The sequence below is a fragment of the Acipenser ruthenus genome, chromosome 29 (genome assembly GCF_902713425.1).
Source record: "Acipenser ruthenus chromosome 29, fAciRut3.2 maternal haplotype, whole genome shotgun sequence".
Lineage (NCBI taxonomy): Eukaryota > Metazoa > Chordata > Actinopteri > Acipenseriformes > Acipenseridae > Acipenser > Acipenser ruthenus.
The window spans coordinates 21,211,458-21,227,391 of record NC_081217.1 but is presented as its reverse complement, the minus strand read 5'-3'; the positions used below and the strand labels follow the sequence as shown (position 1 = coordinate 21,227,391).

The following is a 15,934-nucleotide window of genomic DNA, read 5'->3' as shown; positions in this document are numbered from 1 at the left end:
GCAGCCTTGCGTGTCGTGGGTGCATCGGATACTCTTATCAGCACGGAGCAGCTCCGCCGGTGAGCAGCTCGGGAAAAAAGAACGAAAAAAAACCGTTCACAGCAAATTCCTAACTAAATTAAATGCAGAAGAAGATGATGAAAGTTATGACTTAAAAAAAAAAAAACTTTCAAAGTTTCCTATAACCAGGGCTTGAACTTTTAAGGGGTTATTTTTCCAAATCTCGACCTCCCTTTAAATGTTAACTAGTCGTTGTTAGGCGGTGTCTGCATCCTAGCGTTGTATGCGGGTGTTTCATAATAAGAGAACCCGGCGAGGCTGTCCGGTCCTTGAAATACTTTGCTGGTTTATTTATTTCAGATCTCTACTCATAAAGGAACAGTTTCTGTTTTCTTTACTACCGCTGCTCTCTCTCTCTCCAGTCTTAGCTAAACAATCCCTGAGTCAGATACACAGGCGCGGCAAGTCACATAAAACGCAAACATTCCCATAAGAATGCTTACACTAATACAAATACCACTACTAGTTAAACACCGGATTTAAGATGTGTATTTGGTTTTCTTTGCTACAAATCAAGGAGATTTTAAATGGTGGACTTTCTAACGAAAGCGCAGCGATGAGAATTAACGTCATTTATCGCGTCTGTCTGAAATAATAAAGCGAACCAGCTTCAGCCTCAGTCAAGATATGAAGGTAAAAACAAGCGGCATTGTTTTTGTAATGAACAGCTTTTTTTCTGAGTTGAATTAAGAAACAGAATCGGCTCAAAATAAGTTTAAAGCGACGTCATGTGATCAAAAATATAACCCGAAAACTTCAAGCGCTATCTGTAACAGCTTCAAAATAATTTAAACACACACACACCGTTACGGTGCTGTTCATTTGAAATGCACTAGGTGGCAGCAGTGAGTTGTGTTTCTCTGGCCGTGCACTTCACCCCAGTCTTTTGAATCTATTTTTTATGTTTATGCCCTAAAGAATATAATCCTCCACTCAGCTTGCCGGCGGATTTCATGCTCGGAGTCTCTTCCATTGAGAAACAGATTGCATTTTGAAGGTCATGAGACTTGTTTTTCTCCAGAGGGTCAGAACACAGCCACAGCATTTCCAGTGACAAGGCGTGGCTGTCGCTTTACTGTCAACAATAACATCGTGAACCCCCTTTAACCTGTAAGAAACTTGATATCCTCTCAATGTGCATCACTTCGAGTCTGTTAATTATATCAGGACGCTGTTCTCAACCGTGATGCATTTGGTGTGTTTAATGAAGTCGCCAGTATATTTTACCCTGTGGGACTGTCTCGGAGCAGGCTGGAGCAAGGTGGAATGTCTGTAATCAGGGCAGCGCTGAAAGGACCCCCGAAACTGTGTGTTTGTTAAAGATTTGGAGGGGAGAGGGAGAGGGGAGAGGGAGAGGGAGAGGGGAGAGGGGAGAGGGAGAGGGGAGAGGGGAGAGGGAGAGGGGAGAGGGAGGGGGGGAGAGGGGAGAGGGGAGAGGGAGAGGGGAGAGGGGAGAGGGGAGAGGGAGGGAGGGGGGGAGAGGGGAGAGGGAGGGAGGGAAGGAGAGGGGAGAGGGAGAGGGAGGGAGAGGGGAGAGGGAGGGAGGGAGAGGGGAGAGGGAGGGGGAGAGGGGAGGGGAGAGGGGAGAGGGGAGAGGGAGGGGGAGGGAGGGGAGAGGGAGAGGGAGAGGGGAGAGGGGAGAGGGGAGAGGGAGGGGAGGGGGGGCTGCAGTCCAATCTTCTCTCTTTTAAATCCACCATTTGGAATGGCAGCCCGTGGCAATAGCCATGATTTGATCTCTTGGATGGATCTGTGATGCTGAAGCTATAGACCCAGACTCCGTCCTGCTGTGCTGACAGATTACAGGAACGCCGCTATCCATTATTTAAATGTTTTTTGGTTTTTTTTAAAGTACATTTTTCTCGGCTGTTCCGAAAGCTGCGATAGCGCGAGTGGATTTATTATCCGCAGTGCAGCGTCTGGAACAAACGGAGCCCGAGGGGCTGCATGGCTGATTAATGACTTTTATTTATTCCGTTTAAAGAAGACGGGTCTTAAGAGTTATGAGCAGAAAAACCGCAGCGAGGGGAGGCGGGCAGTGACAGCCTGCAGATTGACGAGGCAGCCCCTCTCCATGACTAGCTCGGCTACACAAACTGGAGGGACAAGCCCACCCGCTCGCTGTGTTTGAGCATGCACTGTTTTATACTGTATTCACAGGAAGCAGCTCTGTGGAGTAGTGGTTAGGGCTCTGGACTCTTGACCGGAGGGTCGTGGGTTCAGTCCCAGGTGGGGGACACTGCTGCTGTACCCTTGAACAAGGTACTTTACCTAGATTGCTCCAGTAAAAACCCAACTGTATAAATTGGTAACTGTATGTAAAAATAATGTGATATCTTGTAACAATTGTAAGTCGCCCTGGATAAGGGCGTCTGCTAAGAAATAAATAATAATAATAAGCTGGCACCAAACATAATGACAAGTTAGAAAAAGCCTATACTAAGCAGGTGCCAGCATTATGACATTGTCTCCCTGTGAAATATGCTGTGCAAATAGTCCTCTATCTCTTCTGACAGCGTTTTCACACTTTTTTTTTTGGAAGCAGTCACAAGCTGTATAATTTAATACTCTTTTTGCAAGTGGGCTGATGTTTTTGACTCAGGGCGTCAGCTGCCTCCAGAAACCCTCTTCTTGGATATTTTTTTTGCACGGCTGCTAATCGAATCTCTTACGCGAGATTCAGAGTGAAATAGAAATATTGAGCCTAGCCTAGAAGTTTCGTGTTTTGTTAATTATTGTATAATGATTTGGCTCCGGAGTCTGTGCCCTGCAGGTTTTGCTACCCTGGTGCACACACTGGGGAGAGACAGTGGCACAGCAAAGCTCAGAGCAGGTGTACAGTTAAGCAATTCATTATCAACACAGAACGTCACGGTAAATTTCAATAGATAAATTTCAGTAGATAGGAACTAAGAGAAATGTTTCGGCTCCACGTCTTCTTTCACACTGGGGAAGGCGCGCTATCCCAAACGCTGCTCCGCTTCATCTAGTTTCTAAAGAGTTGTAGCTCAGAAGTTCTAAGCCTCATAAGCTTTCACAGAACCAGACAAAGAAGCCCATTGCTTTAAAAAGCCATGCAGGTAAATAAATAACACACAGCACACACCAATGATCATAAAACACATCTCTTTAGTTTTTTTTTTTTTTTTAATATATTCTCTATAATCTCTATATATTGTTTGGGGTGGGGGGGATACAGATTACTGTACAAATATATTAACCCTATTAAACGTTCCCATTAACAAAATGTACATCCATCGCAATACAGATCAAGTCCATTTCTCCAGATGGGAAGTGAAGACAGTTGAGAGAGGAAAGCAAAGCACAGCAATGACAGGCAGGGGCTCCCTCCCATTCCTGAATCACTTTCTACCCACACGAGATTCCTAACCCGCTCCCCCTTCTAATGTACATGTTACCTAAACTAAAACAGGCTGGCTCTCCGCTCGAAAACAACCGAGAGTCCCTTTTAATTCTGGAGGCTCTATCTGCGTAGCGGCTTTTAAAAAGTACCGAATAACACAACGTAACCGCTCGGTATTGCAGCAGCAGAGAGCTGCACACAGTCAGCATGCATCTTGGTATTTTTTAGCAGCAGCTACACAGACAGCAGTCCCATAATTACAATGCATTCCTAGGGTGAGTGGAGCCGCTGTGACTGATGTTTCAAACCTGCTGAAAAGATGAAACTTGCTGTTTCAGACTGGCTTTCCCTGTGTTATAAACAAGACGATACTGTGCATGGAGGTGGAAATAGTGAACGCAGGTGTAACTTGCTATCAATGAGCCACCTGACCCTCACCCTCTGCATTAGCCTGCTGTTTCAGAACACTGCATGATGAGTTTATGATGCATATTGTATATGCTCACACTCATAATGCTGAGCAGCTCCGTGGGAGGAGAAGGCTGGAGGTTCAAGCTATGCTCTGCATGATTCATGTCTCTTTCTTTACCAGCAGGAATACGAGAGCAGGCTCCTGTTGGCTATATCACTTTACAGCAACCGCTTGCTACTATAATACCTGAGCGAACCCAGTCCTATTCACAAACAACTGCTTTGAGCACATGAAGCATCTTTCTGTGTGATGTGCTTGAACAAGCAGCATGATTGAAATGTACAGCAGGTTAGTGTGCTTCCTAAGTGAAATCTCACTCTAGAGCGGAATGCAGAGATGAGGTTCTGTGGGGTAACAGACTATTCCACCCTTGCCAGTACCCTAGAGGTCAGTGCGGGGTGATCCCAAGCAGCAGCCGGGTTCGAGAGGTCGCTCAACGTTACAGGAAGGATGGGATCAAGGAGGGGTCGTCATGATTAAACTCTGCTATGCAGGGTCTATTTAAAAGCCCCAGTTTAAACACGTGTTTACAAGAGTAATATGTTCAGTAATTCCATCTGCATTCCTGCTGCTTATTGTGATGAAGTCCAGCCCCAGCACGGTTGTCTCGGTGAGGTTTAATTAGATTGCCAGCAGTCTAGGGATCTGGACAAATGGAACGGGGCTGCTTTCCAGCTGCAGCAGCGCTGGCAAGTTTCTCCATGTTCGTCGCAGGATTGGCGGGCTGTGCTAAAGCTGTCGTTTCCTGCCTGCTGCATGCTTTATCTGCAGGCTCCCATGCGATTCAGAACGTGCCCAGAATTTATTTACATACTATAACTGAAGTCTTTGCGTGGAAGGATGGAAGCGACTTCATCCCATCACAGTGAAGAAGGTATCTACAATAGTACTAGATTGTTCTGCAACGTATTTTACTTCCATTCAAAGCAGAACACAACAAGAACACTGAATAACAGCTTGGGAGTTTTTCTTTTTTCACACAGAAAACGAATGTCTTACTATTGACGCAGTTTGATATCAAATAAAATCGCACAGCTTTATAAATATAATCTCCTGAGCAACAATTTAATACATAAATACAAATAAACTCGCGGAATTCAAATCTAGGCACCAACGATCATTTTCTAATTAGTGTCTTTCACAATTTTCAATATGAATTTCCAATGCTATCTCTTTGTTTAAATCAACAGGACCGGCTTCAGTTGCCTGGGTTGTTTCAGTGCAGCTGTCTGCTGCAGAAGTCTGATTGTTTTTATTCAGCATGAAAGGAGCACGGCATCCTCTGTGATTAGACTGTCTTTGTGGCGGATGAGCTGAGCAAACAACAAAGAGTCTGAACGAGCAATTCGTGCTGTGCCTTCCACACAATCCCGTTTCATGCTCAAGAACTCGCTTAAACGCTTTTCAAAATACCAGTTTGTCTGTCTTACTGGTTTCTTATATCGGGCATTGAGAGCACTGGTGGTGCTTAGAGCAGCGAGGGTGATCCACGCCGGGGTTTAGAGGCTGCCGATTAAATAATGAACACATTAATACCTGAATACAGGCTGAATTGGGGATTTGAGGAGATGGTTGTAACAAAGACCTGGGCCGGAGTTGCACCCCAGGATTAGGGGTGCAATTCACAAATAAGCCCCCATGTGGTGTGTTTCTAGCTACTTATTAGTATAGTACATTTTGTATTTTTTAGACCAACTCTCTGTCAGTCTCTTTCAATGTTCACGCAATCTCACAAGCCCTGCGGCTGCCAAGTAATGGTTATATTTTGCTACTTCTGTCACTGCAAAGCTTTTTTTTTTTTCATTCGATCACTTTCGTCGAATATAAACATTGACAAAATAAAAAATAATTTCGAGCAAACACTGCAGGTTTAATGTTTGTTTGTTTTTTTGGGTCAAATCGTACTTGACCTTTTCTAAAAACCATACAGGATAATGCAAAACGACACAGAATTAAAAATAAATAAATACATGGCATTTTAAAATGAGACGCACACAGGATCCACATCAATAACACGAGAAGGACTGTTAACCCCGTGCAGGCTGCGATCAGGAGTACAGCTAGGCTTCCCAGCCGCTTCAAGTGAGCTCAGCATTGCACTATCAACTCTACTGTATGGCTGGTAGTCAGTGTGAGCATGGATGACAAGCCAAATCATCTAAATACACTTCCACATCTGGGTCTGTTTCAGAAAAAGCTTGGATTTCACCAGCGTGTGTAATGTTTAGCAACTTTGATTTTAATATAGAAACTGCAGTGGAATAACAGAACATAGCTCAGCATGGCAGCTGAATACTGAATATAACTGGGTTATGAATATATATATGCTCTGTGTGTGTGTGTGTGTATGAGAATTTCAGTATTTAAGTTTTAAAAAGACTTACCGATTTAATCAAAAGCACACACTCCTGCTCTCTAACCCTCAGCTATTTTTTTGCCCTATGCTACTTTCCAATCAAACTCCCAGAAATGGACCCAACAACACGACTGCAAAAAAAGAAATCTGAAAACTTAAGATAAGCCCTTCATTAAAAAAACCACCTGAAACCACACCTGGAAATGGAACAGAGGGGAGCTCCCTTCTTTTTTTGGCTGAATCCCTGTTCAAGGGAAAGTTTTCCTAGAGAACGCCTGCCAGTGTGTTGCACAGTGCTGTCCCTGCCATGTGCTTGAGCTGTCTCCTGTTACTCCATCACAGCCCGGCTTGCTGTTATTGTGGGCTGCACTCGTGACCCCTGCCTGCACTGTGACTCTGTGAGCCCCCTGCTCATTCCTGTCAGCAGAGACACATTACTTCCTATAGGGGGCGGAGGTGAGTTATTAACACTAAATAGCAAATGCGTGTCGCAAGACTCCTGCTGGACTCCATAACAGCTTGCTTATTTTGTTTTTTGACAAAATTGCACCTGCATCTCCAAACTCCCCTACCCTTCTTTTGAATGGACTGTACGACTATACAAACTCAATTCACAGTATACGTTTAGTGCTACAAATGAAGTTGCTGGACCTGTCTATAGTAATTACTTAACTCTAACCCGAAGCCTCTTCCGTTCAGGTGTTACTCACAGTAGAAAGCTCTGCTGTGCACTGAGAGTCCATACACAATGTGTATACTTCTATTTAAATATGGGATTTCCTTTGTGCATTACACCACAATGGGGGTATCTGAAAACACAGAGCTGATGGACTCCCCGTCTGACTTCCTCCTGTGTCCCTTTCCTCTCTTACCCTCCTGCTCCTCTTCAGAGCCGCGGTTCAGCTTCCCGTTCTGGCCTTGCGAGTCTTTGGAAGGCTCGATAAAAGCCACATGTCTGTTGAGCCCAGCTTGACCCTCCAGCAAGTCGTGGGTTGGGGTAGCGCTGGCGCTGAGCATGGAAGAATGGATGCTGTCCTCATGCTTGAGTTTCTCCTCGCCGGGGCAGCAGAAGCAGCGGCAGGGGGTCAGGTACAGATAGATGAGGACCAGGATGGCACTGGAGACGCAGCCCACTAGTGTGGTGTAGGCCGTGTTGAAGGAGTCGCTGTCTCCGGGCATGGTGAAGTTGTGTACCCTCACCGACACGTACAGGGTCTCGTTCAGGGAATCGCTCACCGCATAGCAGGTGTAGACCCCGGAATCTTCCGCCCGGAGCTCCCGGATCTGCAGGCTGCCGTTGGCCAGGACCACGGCGCTCTGGTTGCTCCTCACCGAAGCAGCCACCTCGTTGCTCGCCGTCACCCAGGTCTTGGTCATGACCCTCTTCCGGGTGTCGCACTCAAGGGTCAGGCTGTCGCCCAGGTAGGCCTCCACCTCGGCCTCCTTCACGGCGCTGCAGTTCATGTACTCCTCCCCGAGCTGGAAGAGGCGCACGCTGATCTTGGGCGACTGCAGGGTGCAGTTGTACTCATCCCTGAAGTCCATGGCCGAGTTCAGCCTCCGGATGTGCCACAGCGCCAGCAGGCTGTAGAGCTCGCAGTCACAGGTGAAGGGGTTGTTGTGGAAGTAGAGCCCATTCTTGATCCAGGCCGGTAGCAGCTTGAGCTCCTGCACCGGCAGGCTCTTGACGCGGTTGGAGGAGACGTCCAGCAGGCTGAGCTCGGGTAGTCGGGTCTTCTCCTTGACCAGCTCCAGGGGGAAGCGGGAGACCTGGTTCTGGCTCAGGTAGAGCTTCTGCAGCTTGGCGACACCCTCGAAGGCGGAGCGGTCGATCTGCGAGATCCTGTTGTTGTAGAGCAGCAGCACCTCCAGCTCCTCCAGCTCCGTGAACTGGTACTCCTCCAGGCCTTGCAGCTGGTTGGACGAGAGGTCCAGGTAGCGCAGTCTGGGGACGAAGGAGAAAGCCTCCGAGGAGATGAAGCTCATGCCGTTGTGGCTCAGGAGGAGGGTGTGCAGCTTATCCAGCTTGACCGGGGTCCACTCAGCCCGCAGCTTGCTCAGACTGTTGTAGCTGAGGTCCAGCACGGCCGTGTACCTGGGCAGAGCAGTGGGGATGCTCTCCAGCTCCTTCTTGGAGCAGCTCACAATGTTGCTGGCACAAATGCAAGTCTGGTGGCAGTCTAATGTGGAGCCGCCCACCTCGGGCCCCAGCAAGGTCAGGGAAAGCAGGACACAGAGAGGCAACCAGAGGGACTTCTTAGGAGTAGAGAACGCTGTCTCTCCTGTGGCGGTGCTGCTGCAGAGCTGCATGGTGGAAGAAAGTTCCTTTGATCGCGGAAGGGAGCCCACCATCAACGCTGTCTTACATCGCGGGGTGCACAAGCCCTCTCCCAGAAGGCTGGCATGGTGAATCTGTAGCGATGATGAAATCACAGAGCATTAGACCGGAGCGACATCAGTTCTGTCATGGTTACTTTCTGCCGCTGTTTACAGACAGTTATCTTACAGCAGCATGATCATTTTTCATCTTAAGAAAGCGTGGAGCAGTTTCTGTAATTGTAAGAGATAGATCTAAAAAAACAACAGGCTCGCAGAAGAAAGGTGTACTGACTTACCGTAACGCAGGACTGCTGGCAGTGCCTCACAGGGAAGCGAGTGTCCAGTGATAACAGCTGAATGCATGCATTAACCCTCCGGGTGCCGTCCTGCAAGTTAAGTTGTCAAGTGTTGCATTGCACCATTTTCTCACTGACGGACACTGCACCTTCCTTTGATGTGAAAGTTCAAGTCGCGCTTCTTGCAGATCATACTAATATTGTTGCAATTCCTTCTTTGATATTTCAAAGCCCATATCCGCGTCCGTTTTTACTTGCGTGGCGATTGGTGCATTAAAGAAAACAAACAAAATAATATTAATAACAATGATAATCACAATGAAACGCCTCCTAAAGCCGCAGTCCTTGTAAATACAATTCCATAGTAGCAGTCTGCAGACCCAATTTTAGGAATTCGATTTTAATTGAAAGCCACAACGTCCTTCCTTGTTTTCTGAGAGAGAGAGAGAGAGAGAGAGAGAGAGAGAGAGAGAGAGAGAGAGAGACGGTTACGTATTATTCTATTTGTAAAGCTTTTTCACGGCCGTCCTTGTGTTTTTCTTTCAGCAGCACGATTCCGCCGAGGTTCTTAATCTTTTTCTCCAGATCAATCTCCGAGGAGGCGCACAGGCAAACGTGCAGACTGCATCCGCTTAGGATAATGATAATAATCAATACATGTTAATCGACTTAACACCAGCATTAACACAACAGTCCGCGGACTCGAGCAGCGGACGCCTCTTCGTACTGGTGCACACGCTGTAGGTACTGGCGAGTGTTGCTGCGTGTTGCTCGATACTGCTTGTGCTTGCGTGTGCGGCTCTGTCTGTGTGTTTAGCAATAAAAACCAGCGGCACTCCGCATCTCCCCGACGCAGCTTGAGAAATGTAAACCACAAAGCAGGCTCTCAAAATTCACTCAGCGGCTGTGACCGCAAACGACCGTCAGCGCGCTGGCGAGGAAGCAGGTGACACGGACACAGTTTCAAATGACTATTATCACATTGTTATTAACAGGAGTATACAGTTCGGTGCGTGACCACATGCGTCGGGCGTTCAAACCGGGCATGTACGTGTTGATGTGGGGACGCCCCTTTTCCGTAGACCCCCCCAGCTTCAGACGGCAAACCCCCCCTCCAAAATGCAAACTCTTATGTAGCACACACTGGCGTAAACGGACTGTCCGTCACATGACTGATTACTTTGCGATGCAAGCCATAAACCCTGAGCCTGTTATATTTAAAAACTGTATTTCCCCGCTGCAGTTTCACTCACAATATACAAGACAGCAAATCTATCTGATAGAGGGTTGCCAGTAGGCTCTTGGTTGGCAGGTGCTTCTATTTCCTGTTGACAAGTGTTATGGCAGATGGTTGTAATGTTGGTGTTTACCCTGCACAGTAATTGCTGCCTGACAGAGTGAAGCCAGCCTACTCCATGCTACCCACAGCTGAAGCATGTGTGTGGAGTTAGCAGCTGGGTGAGCTCCAGGCTCCTTGCTTCACCTCTTCATGTCTTCTGGCACATAGAGCATGCAGCGAAGTTTAAAAATTTATAGCAGTGTATTAGAGTGCACCCCAGCCATTAGCAGACTACAGCATTACCAGCAATGTAACCCAATGGATCACAATGGAACACATGTTGCTCAGCATGGTGCTGCAGTGGGTTTCCAGTGTGAACTGGTTGAGATAGCAGTGAGGTTGTGTAATGGGACTCCATTCTGCCATTGCCTCCTGTACCTTTGTGAGGTAGCTGGAACACAATCAGTCCAAGAGTAAAAGTCTCCAGATGGTTTATCAAGTAATGGAAATAGATCCTCACATGACAGGAGATGACACGGCACACAGACAGCGGCACACGCACACACACACACACACACACACACGCTGACACACACACCGGCACACACACACACACTGACACACACACACCAGCACACACACACACACACACACACACACACACACACACACTGACACACACACACACCGGCACACACACACACACACTGACACAAACACACCGGCACACACACACACACACACACACACACACACACACACACACTGACACACACACACCGGCACACACACACACACACTGACACACACACACCGGCACACACACACACACACTGACACACACACACCGGCACACACACACACACACTGACACACACACACCGGCACACACACACACACACACACACACACACTGACACACGCACACTGACACACACACACACACACACACACACACACGCTGACACACACACACACACACTGACACACACACACCGGCACACACACACACACACACACACAGACACACACACACACTGACACACACACACCAGCACACACACACACACACACACACACACACACACACACACACACACTGACACACACACACACCGGCACACACACACACACACTGACACACACACACCGGCACACACACACACACACTGACACACACACACCGGCACACACACACACACACACACACACACTGACACATGCACACTGACACACACACACCGGCACACACACACACACACACTGACACACGCACACTGACACACACACACCGGCGCACACACACACACACACACACACACACACACACACTGACACAATACAATACAATATAATACAATTAATTTTTATATAGCGCCTTTCATGCAAGCATCCCAGGGCGCTTTACAAATAAAATAAATAAGTGAAAAGGAAGCCAGCGGCGAGCAATCCAGCTCAGAAATAAGCAACTCGAACAGATGTGTTCTTAAAATTGATTTCAAAATCCATTTTAAATATCAAGTCCCTACACCAGTGCTACGCAACTGTGGCCCTCCAGATCCACTCCAGTCCTGGTCTTTATTCCAACCAGCTCCTAAATTACTTACTTGCCTCTTCAATTAACTACGTTAGAACCTGCTTGGAGTAAAAACCTGGACTGGGTTACATCTTGAGGGTCAGAGTTGAGTACCACTGCCCTAGACCATGAAGCGCCTTATAAGTATTAGAATTTTAAAATCAATCCTGAACAGGAAGCCAGCGCAGTGGTTTCAGACCTGGAGTAATGTGTTGTGAACGGAGCGTGCGAGGAAGCACTCTGGCTGCAGCATTGTGAATCAGGTGGAGCCGACGCAGATTAGAGACAGGAAGGCCAGCAAGCGAAACATTACAGTAATCTAATCGAGAAATAACAAAGGCATGAGCCAACATCTCACCATCTTTATCAGAATGGATTTCAATCTGGCAGTGTTCCTCACATGATACAACAAGTCCTTTATAGGCAGGTGGCAGGTCTTATTTAGCACACACTGTTGCTTGTATACTTCCGGGAAAGTCAAGCCCCGAGATGGTCTACATAGTTTAACCCTGATGCACGTGTCTCACGCTGTGTGAAAACAGCAGGTTGTTGTTCAGATGACCTGGATGAGACTGGTTTGGGGTGTCCCATGATCCTCTCCTGGCTGGCCATGTCGCTTTCCTCCCCTCTGTTTTCTTGTGAAATGAACACTGCCAGGGGATCAGGTGTCAGGCTTTACTGCCTGTAAAAAAGTTTTTCTGGAGCACTTGGCCGCTTGTTGGGAAGAGTATTCTTTACTGTGTCAACAGTTCAGTGCCATGTACGGTACTGACTGCTTCTGAGCTCCATGTGCAATGCACTGGCTATTCTAGTTAACAGATATATAGGGAAGAAATGCATTTGAAAACATAATAGTTCACACTGCCTTGATTGTATATGCATGGGGTTTACCATTAATATGCTGCATTGGTTTTGTACAGCATGTACGAAAAAGGACAAAAGTGAATGCATAAAATGTAGTATACTTCAAAATATCCAGTACAGGAATTGCTCAAACCCTTCCTGCAAGCATGGAGGTATTATTGGGACATAATTTCAAAGAACAACGACGGTTTAAATTCCACTGCCCTTTTAACTGCACCCCTCATCAGCGGTTCATCTTTTTAAACACTCCAAACATCCCAGGACTAGATCTGAACCCTACAGTTTGGAAAGTGGAGCTGCATGTCATTAACCTGAAGCCCGTCCACCTGCCTGTCCTTCAGCTGCTGCAGGGAACGCGTTGCTTGGCTACTGTTAGGACCTGTGTTTATTTGAGTGGTGTTCATGTCTGCAGTTTATTTACTCTATATGCATTTACTCCTGGGCATCCCCACACTGTACCTTTGTAATATAATGATCAAACAGTGTGGCTGAGTAACGCGGACAAGGTATACAGGTTTACAATGGGAAGAGCAATAAAAACCAAAAATGAGCACAGTTAAAAAGGGGTTTCCTTTAACAGAAACAAACCTGCCACTGTGGCTAAAATCACATTCCCTTTAAGGTATATTCCTTGCCTGATTGTAAGTATAGTCCCTTCTGATGTTAAAATATTATAATTGAGACCGCTTCTTCTTCTTCATCTTCATTATGCAAGCTGTTTTTCTGACAAACCAGCTTCAACCTGCCTTTTTATGTAAACTTGTAATATGAGATTATTATTCCACTGCGATACGGCGCTAGATCAGCGTTGACAAGAAGTGTGATTCAGGAGCTGGAATAAATCTCAGTGCAGTCTTTCAATCAGCCAGGTTACATACCCAGTCTGAAGTGATCCAGAGCAGCAGCGATGGGCTGGGGTGGTGGTGTGTCGAAGCTCAGGGCTCTGAGTATTGCCTGACCCGAGGCTGTACAAGCAGTAATAAATGAGGTGACTGATCCCTTATTGACGGGACCTTGTTGCGAGCTGGGAGTCGTCACGAATGTCGCTCGCTGTAAATTGCGATCGTGGCAGGTGCTTTGAGTTATAATGGCGACAGCATCAAAGGCGTCTGTCCATTTTGGGTGGGAAGGGACAGGGGCCGAGTGGGGCATAGCGTTCACGATATCCCGCTGGTGTTTTAGGATAGTCCAGTCTACTTCACATGAATATGCAGCTGATATTGGAATTTGACCATGTTGTTTTGAACATCTGTCACGTCTCATTCACAGCCGCTCAGCTGAGAAACGAGGAGCTTTCAGATCAACAAGCTTACAATAAGAATAGACTGAGACAGACAGGCACTCAAGGAAATAAATGAACACTTCACTTTATCATGATGATAATAATAATAATAATAATAATAATAATAATAATAATAATACAATTAAACAGTAATGCGTCAGTGCTTCAATTCAAAAGCAAACTCTGTGTGTGAATACTGTGGTAGTCGACACTGCAGGGAACCATTCTGTGGGTTAAGATGAAGCTGTGTTGTAGCATGGATTGCTCATTCAAATTTACTGCAAGGAGCGCAGGGTGAGTCTTGCAAACTGGCTCCAATCCTGTTCATGCCAAGTTGCCTGTCCTGGCTTGGGGCCCACAGGAAGTGCTGCATTGACCTTTGCACTCTACCGGTAAGTTTTGGTAATTTGGTGACCAATGAGGGCTGCATGGTGTACATTTTCACCACTCACTGCACAGTGTTACCCTAAAGGGTTGCTATAAAAAAGGGGAAGAGAGAGATGGGGGAGCGAGAGAGAGAGAGAAGGGGGAGAGAGAGGGGAAGAGAGGGAGAGAGAGAAAGAGAGAGAGAGAGAGAGGGGGGAGAGAGCGAGAAGGGGGAGAGAGAGAGAGGGGGAGAGAGAGCGAGAAGGGGGAGAGAGAGAGGGGGAGCGGGAGAGAGAGAGCAAGAGAGAGAGAGGGGAAGGGAGGGAGAGAGAGAAAGAGAGAGAGAGGAAGAAGGGAGAGAGAGCAAGAGAGAGAGAGGAAGAAGGGAGAGAGAGCGAGAGAGAGAGAGGGGGAGAGAGAGGGGAAGAGAGGGAGAGAGAGAGAGGAAGAGGGGGAGAGGAAGAGGGGGGAGAGAGAGGGGAAGAGAGGGAGAGAGAGAAAGAGAGAGAGAGGAAGAAGGGGGAGAGAGAGAGGGGGGAGAGAGCGAGAAGGGGGAGAGAGAGAGCAAGAGAGAGGGGGGGAGAGAGAGCGAGAAGGGGAAAGAGGGGGGGGAGAGAGAGCGAGAAGGGGAAGAGAGAGGGAAAGAGAGAAAGAGAGAGAGGAAGAGGGGGAGAGAGAGATATCTCTATATCTGTATAATGTGAAATAATGTATAATGTGATATCTTGTAACAATTGTAAGTCGCCCTGGATAAGGGCGTCTGCTAAGAAATAAATAATAATAATAATAATAATAATAATAATAATAATAATAATAATAATAATAATAAGAGAGAGGGGGAGAGAGGGGAAGAGAGGGAGAGAGAGAAAGAGAGAGAGAGAGGAAGAGGGGGGAGAGAGAGGGGGAGAGAGCGAGAAGGGGGAGAGAGAGAGCAAGAGAGAGAGAGAGGGAGGGGAAGAGAGAGAGAGGAAGAGGGGAGAGAGAGAGAGAGAGGAAGAGGGGAGAGAGAGAGAGAGGGAGGGGAAGAGAGAGAGAAAGCTCTCTCATTTTAATTCCCTACATCAGGCTGATTTATTGTCTGATGGGACCTCCGGCTTACAGAACAGATTGAGAAGGCTTATGCATTTTAAAAGCAGTTTTTTCAGTGTGCTGCTCACCCTGAGCGCCACGCGCTCATTCGGAATCATAATAAGTCATTTCTGTCACAGTAGCGTGACGCTGGAGTGCTCTGAGTTTACTGTATTAGCTGGGCGGTCTTTGGGTGATGCAAACGAAAGAAAGAAAGACAGAAAAAGGTGAATTCTTCTTTGACACGAATCATGTTTGGCAATCTGTTGTTGTTTCTAGATTCATTATTTTGAAGAAAAAAAAAGTTTGGATTGTAATTTTTTTAATTGCATTCTTTTTGCAACATTAGTCAAAGTAATATTCGCAGGCTGCTTCCCTGGCACCCTGGTATGCATTTGAAACGTTAACATAATCCTTTAGACATCTATCTGGAATCCAGCGTGAATACAAAGTGAACTGGACTATAGATTTCTATCTAAACAACAACCTGTCCTATCAACACCAAAGCAGAAACCCCTGCACAGAGTCTCCACAGACACTGGGGTTGATGTTTTAGATTGATTTTTCATACAAGAGATCCCCTTACAGTGCCGATCAGCAACATTTTTCATACGTTGTTAATTAAAACAAAT

At 46.8% G+C, this 15,934-nt stretch overlaps 2 protein-coding genes across 2 annotated transcripts in view; both read right to left on the bottom strand.

The window, feature by feature from the left end:
- The window catches only part of LOC117964490 (proteasome subunit alpha type-5), a 44,420-nt gene extending 32,479 nt beyond the window's left edge, over positions 1 to 11,941 (bottom strand). Inside the window, exon 1 of the mRNA XM_059003574.1 lies at positions 11,938 to 11,941. The gene's annotated coding sequence lies outside the window, so the exon portion shown is untranslated. The remainder of the gene's footprint in view (positions 1 to 11,937) is intronic.
- LOC117966047 (amphoterin-induced protein 1-like) lies at positions 5,626 to 9,944 on the bottom strand. The gene is made up of 2 exons (XM_034911429.2): positions 8,868 to 9,944; positions 5,626 to 8,664 (listed from the first exon to the last, which is right to left on the bottom strand). The coding sequence occupies exon 2, from the start codon at positions 8,602 to 8,604 to the stop codon at positions 7,042 to 7,044; it is 1,563 nt and encodes a 520-aa protein (XP_034767320.2). The 5' UTR covers positions 8,605 to 8,664; positions 8,868 to 9,944; the 3' UTR covers positions 5,626 to 7,041.
- Positions 11,942 to 15,934: the final 3,993 nt, after the last annotated feature.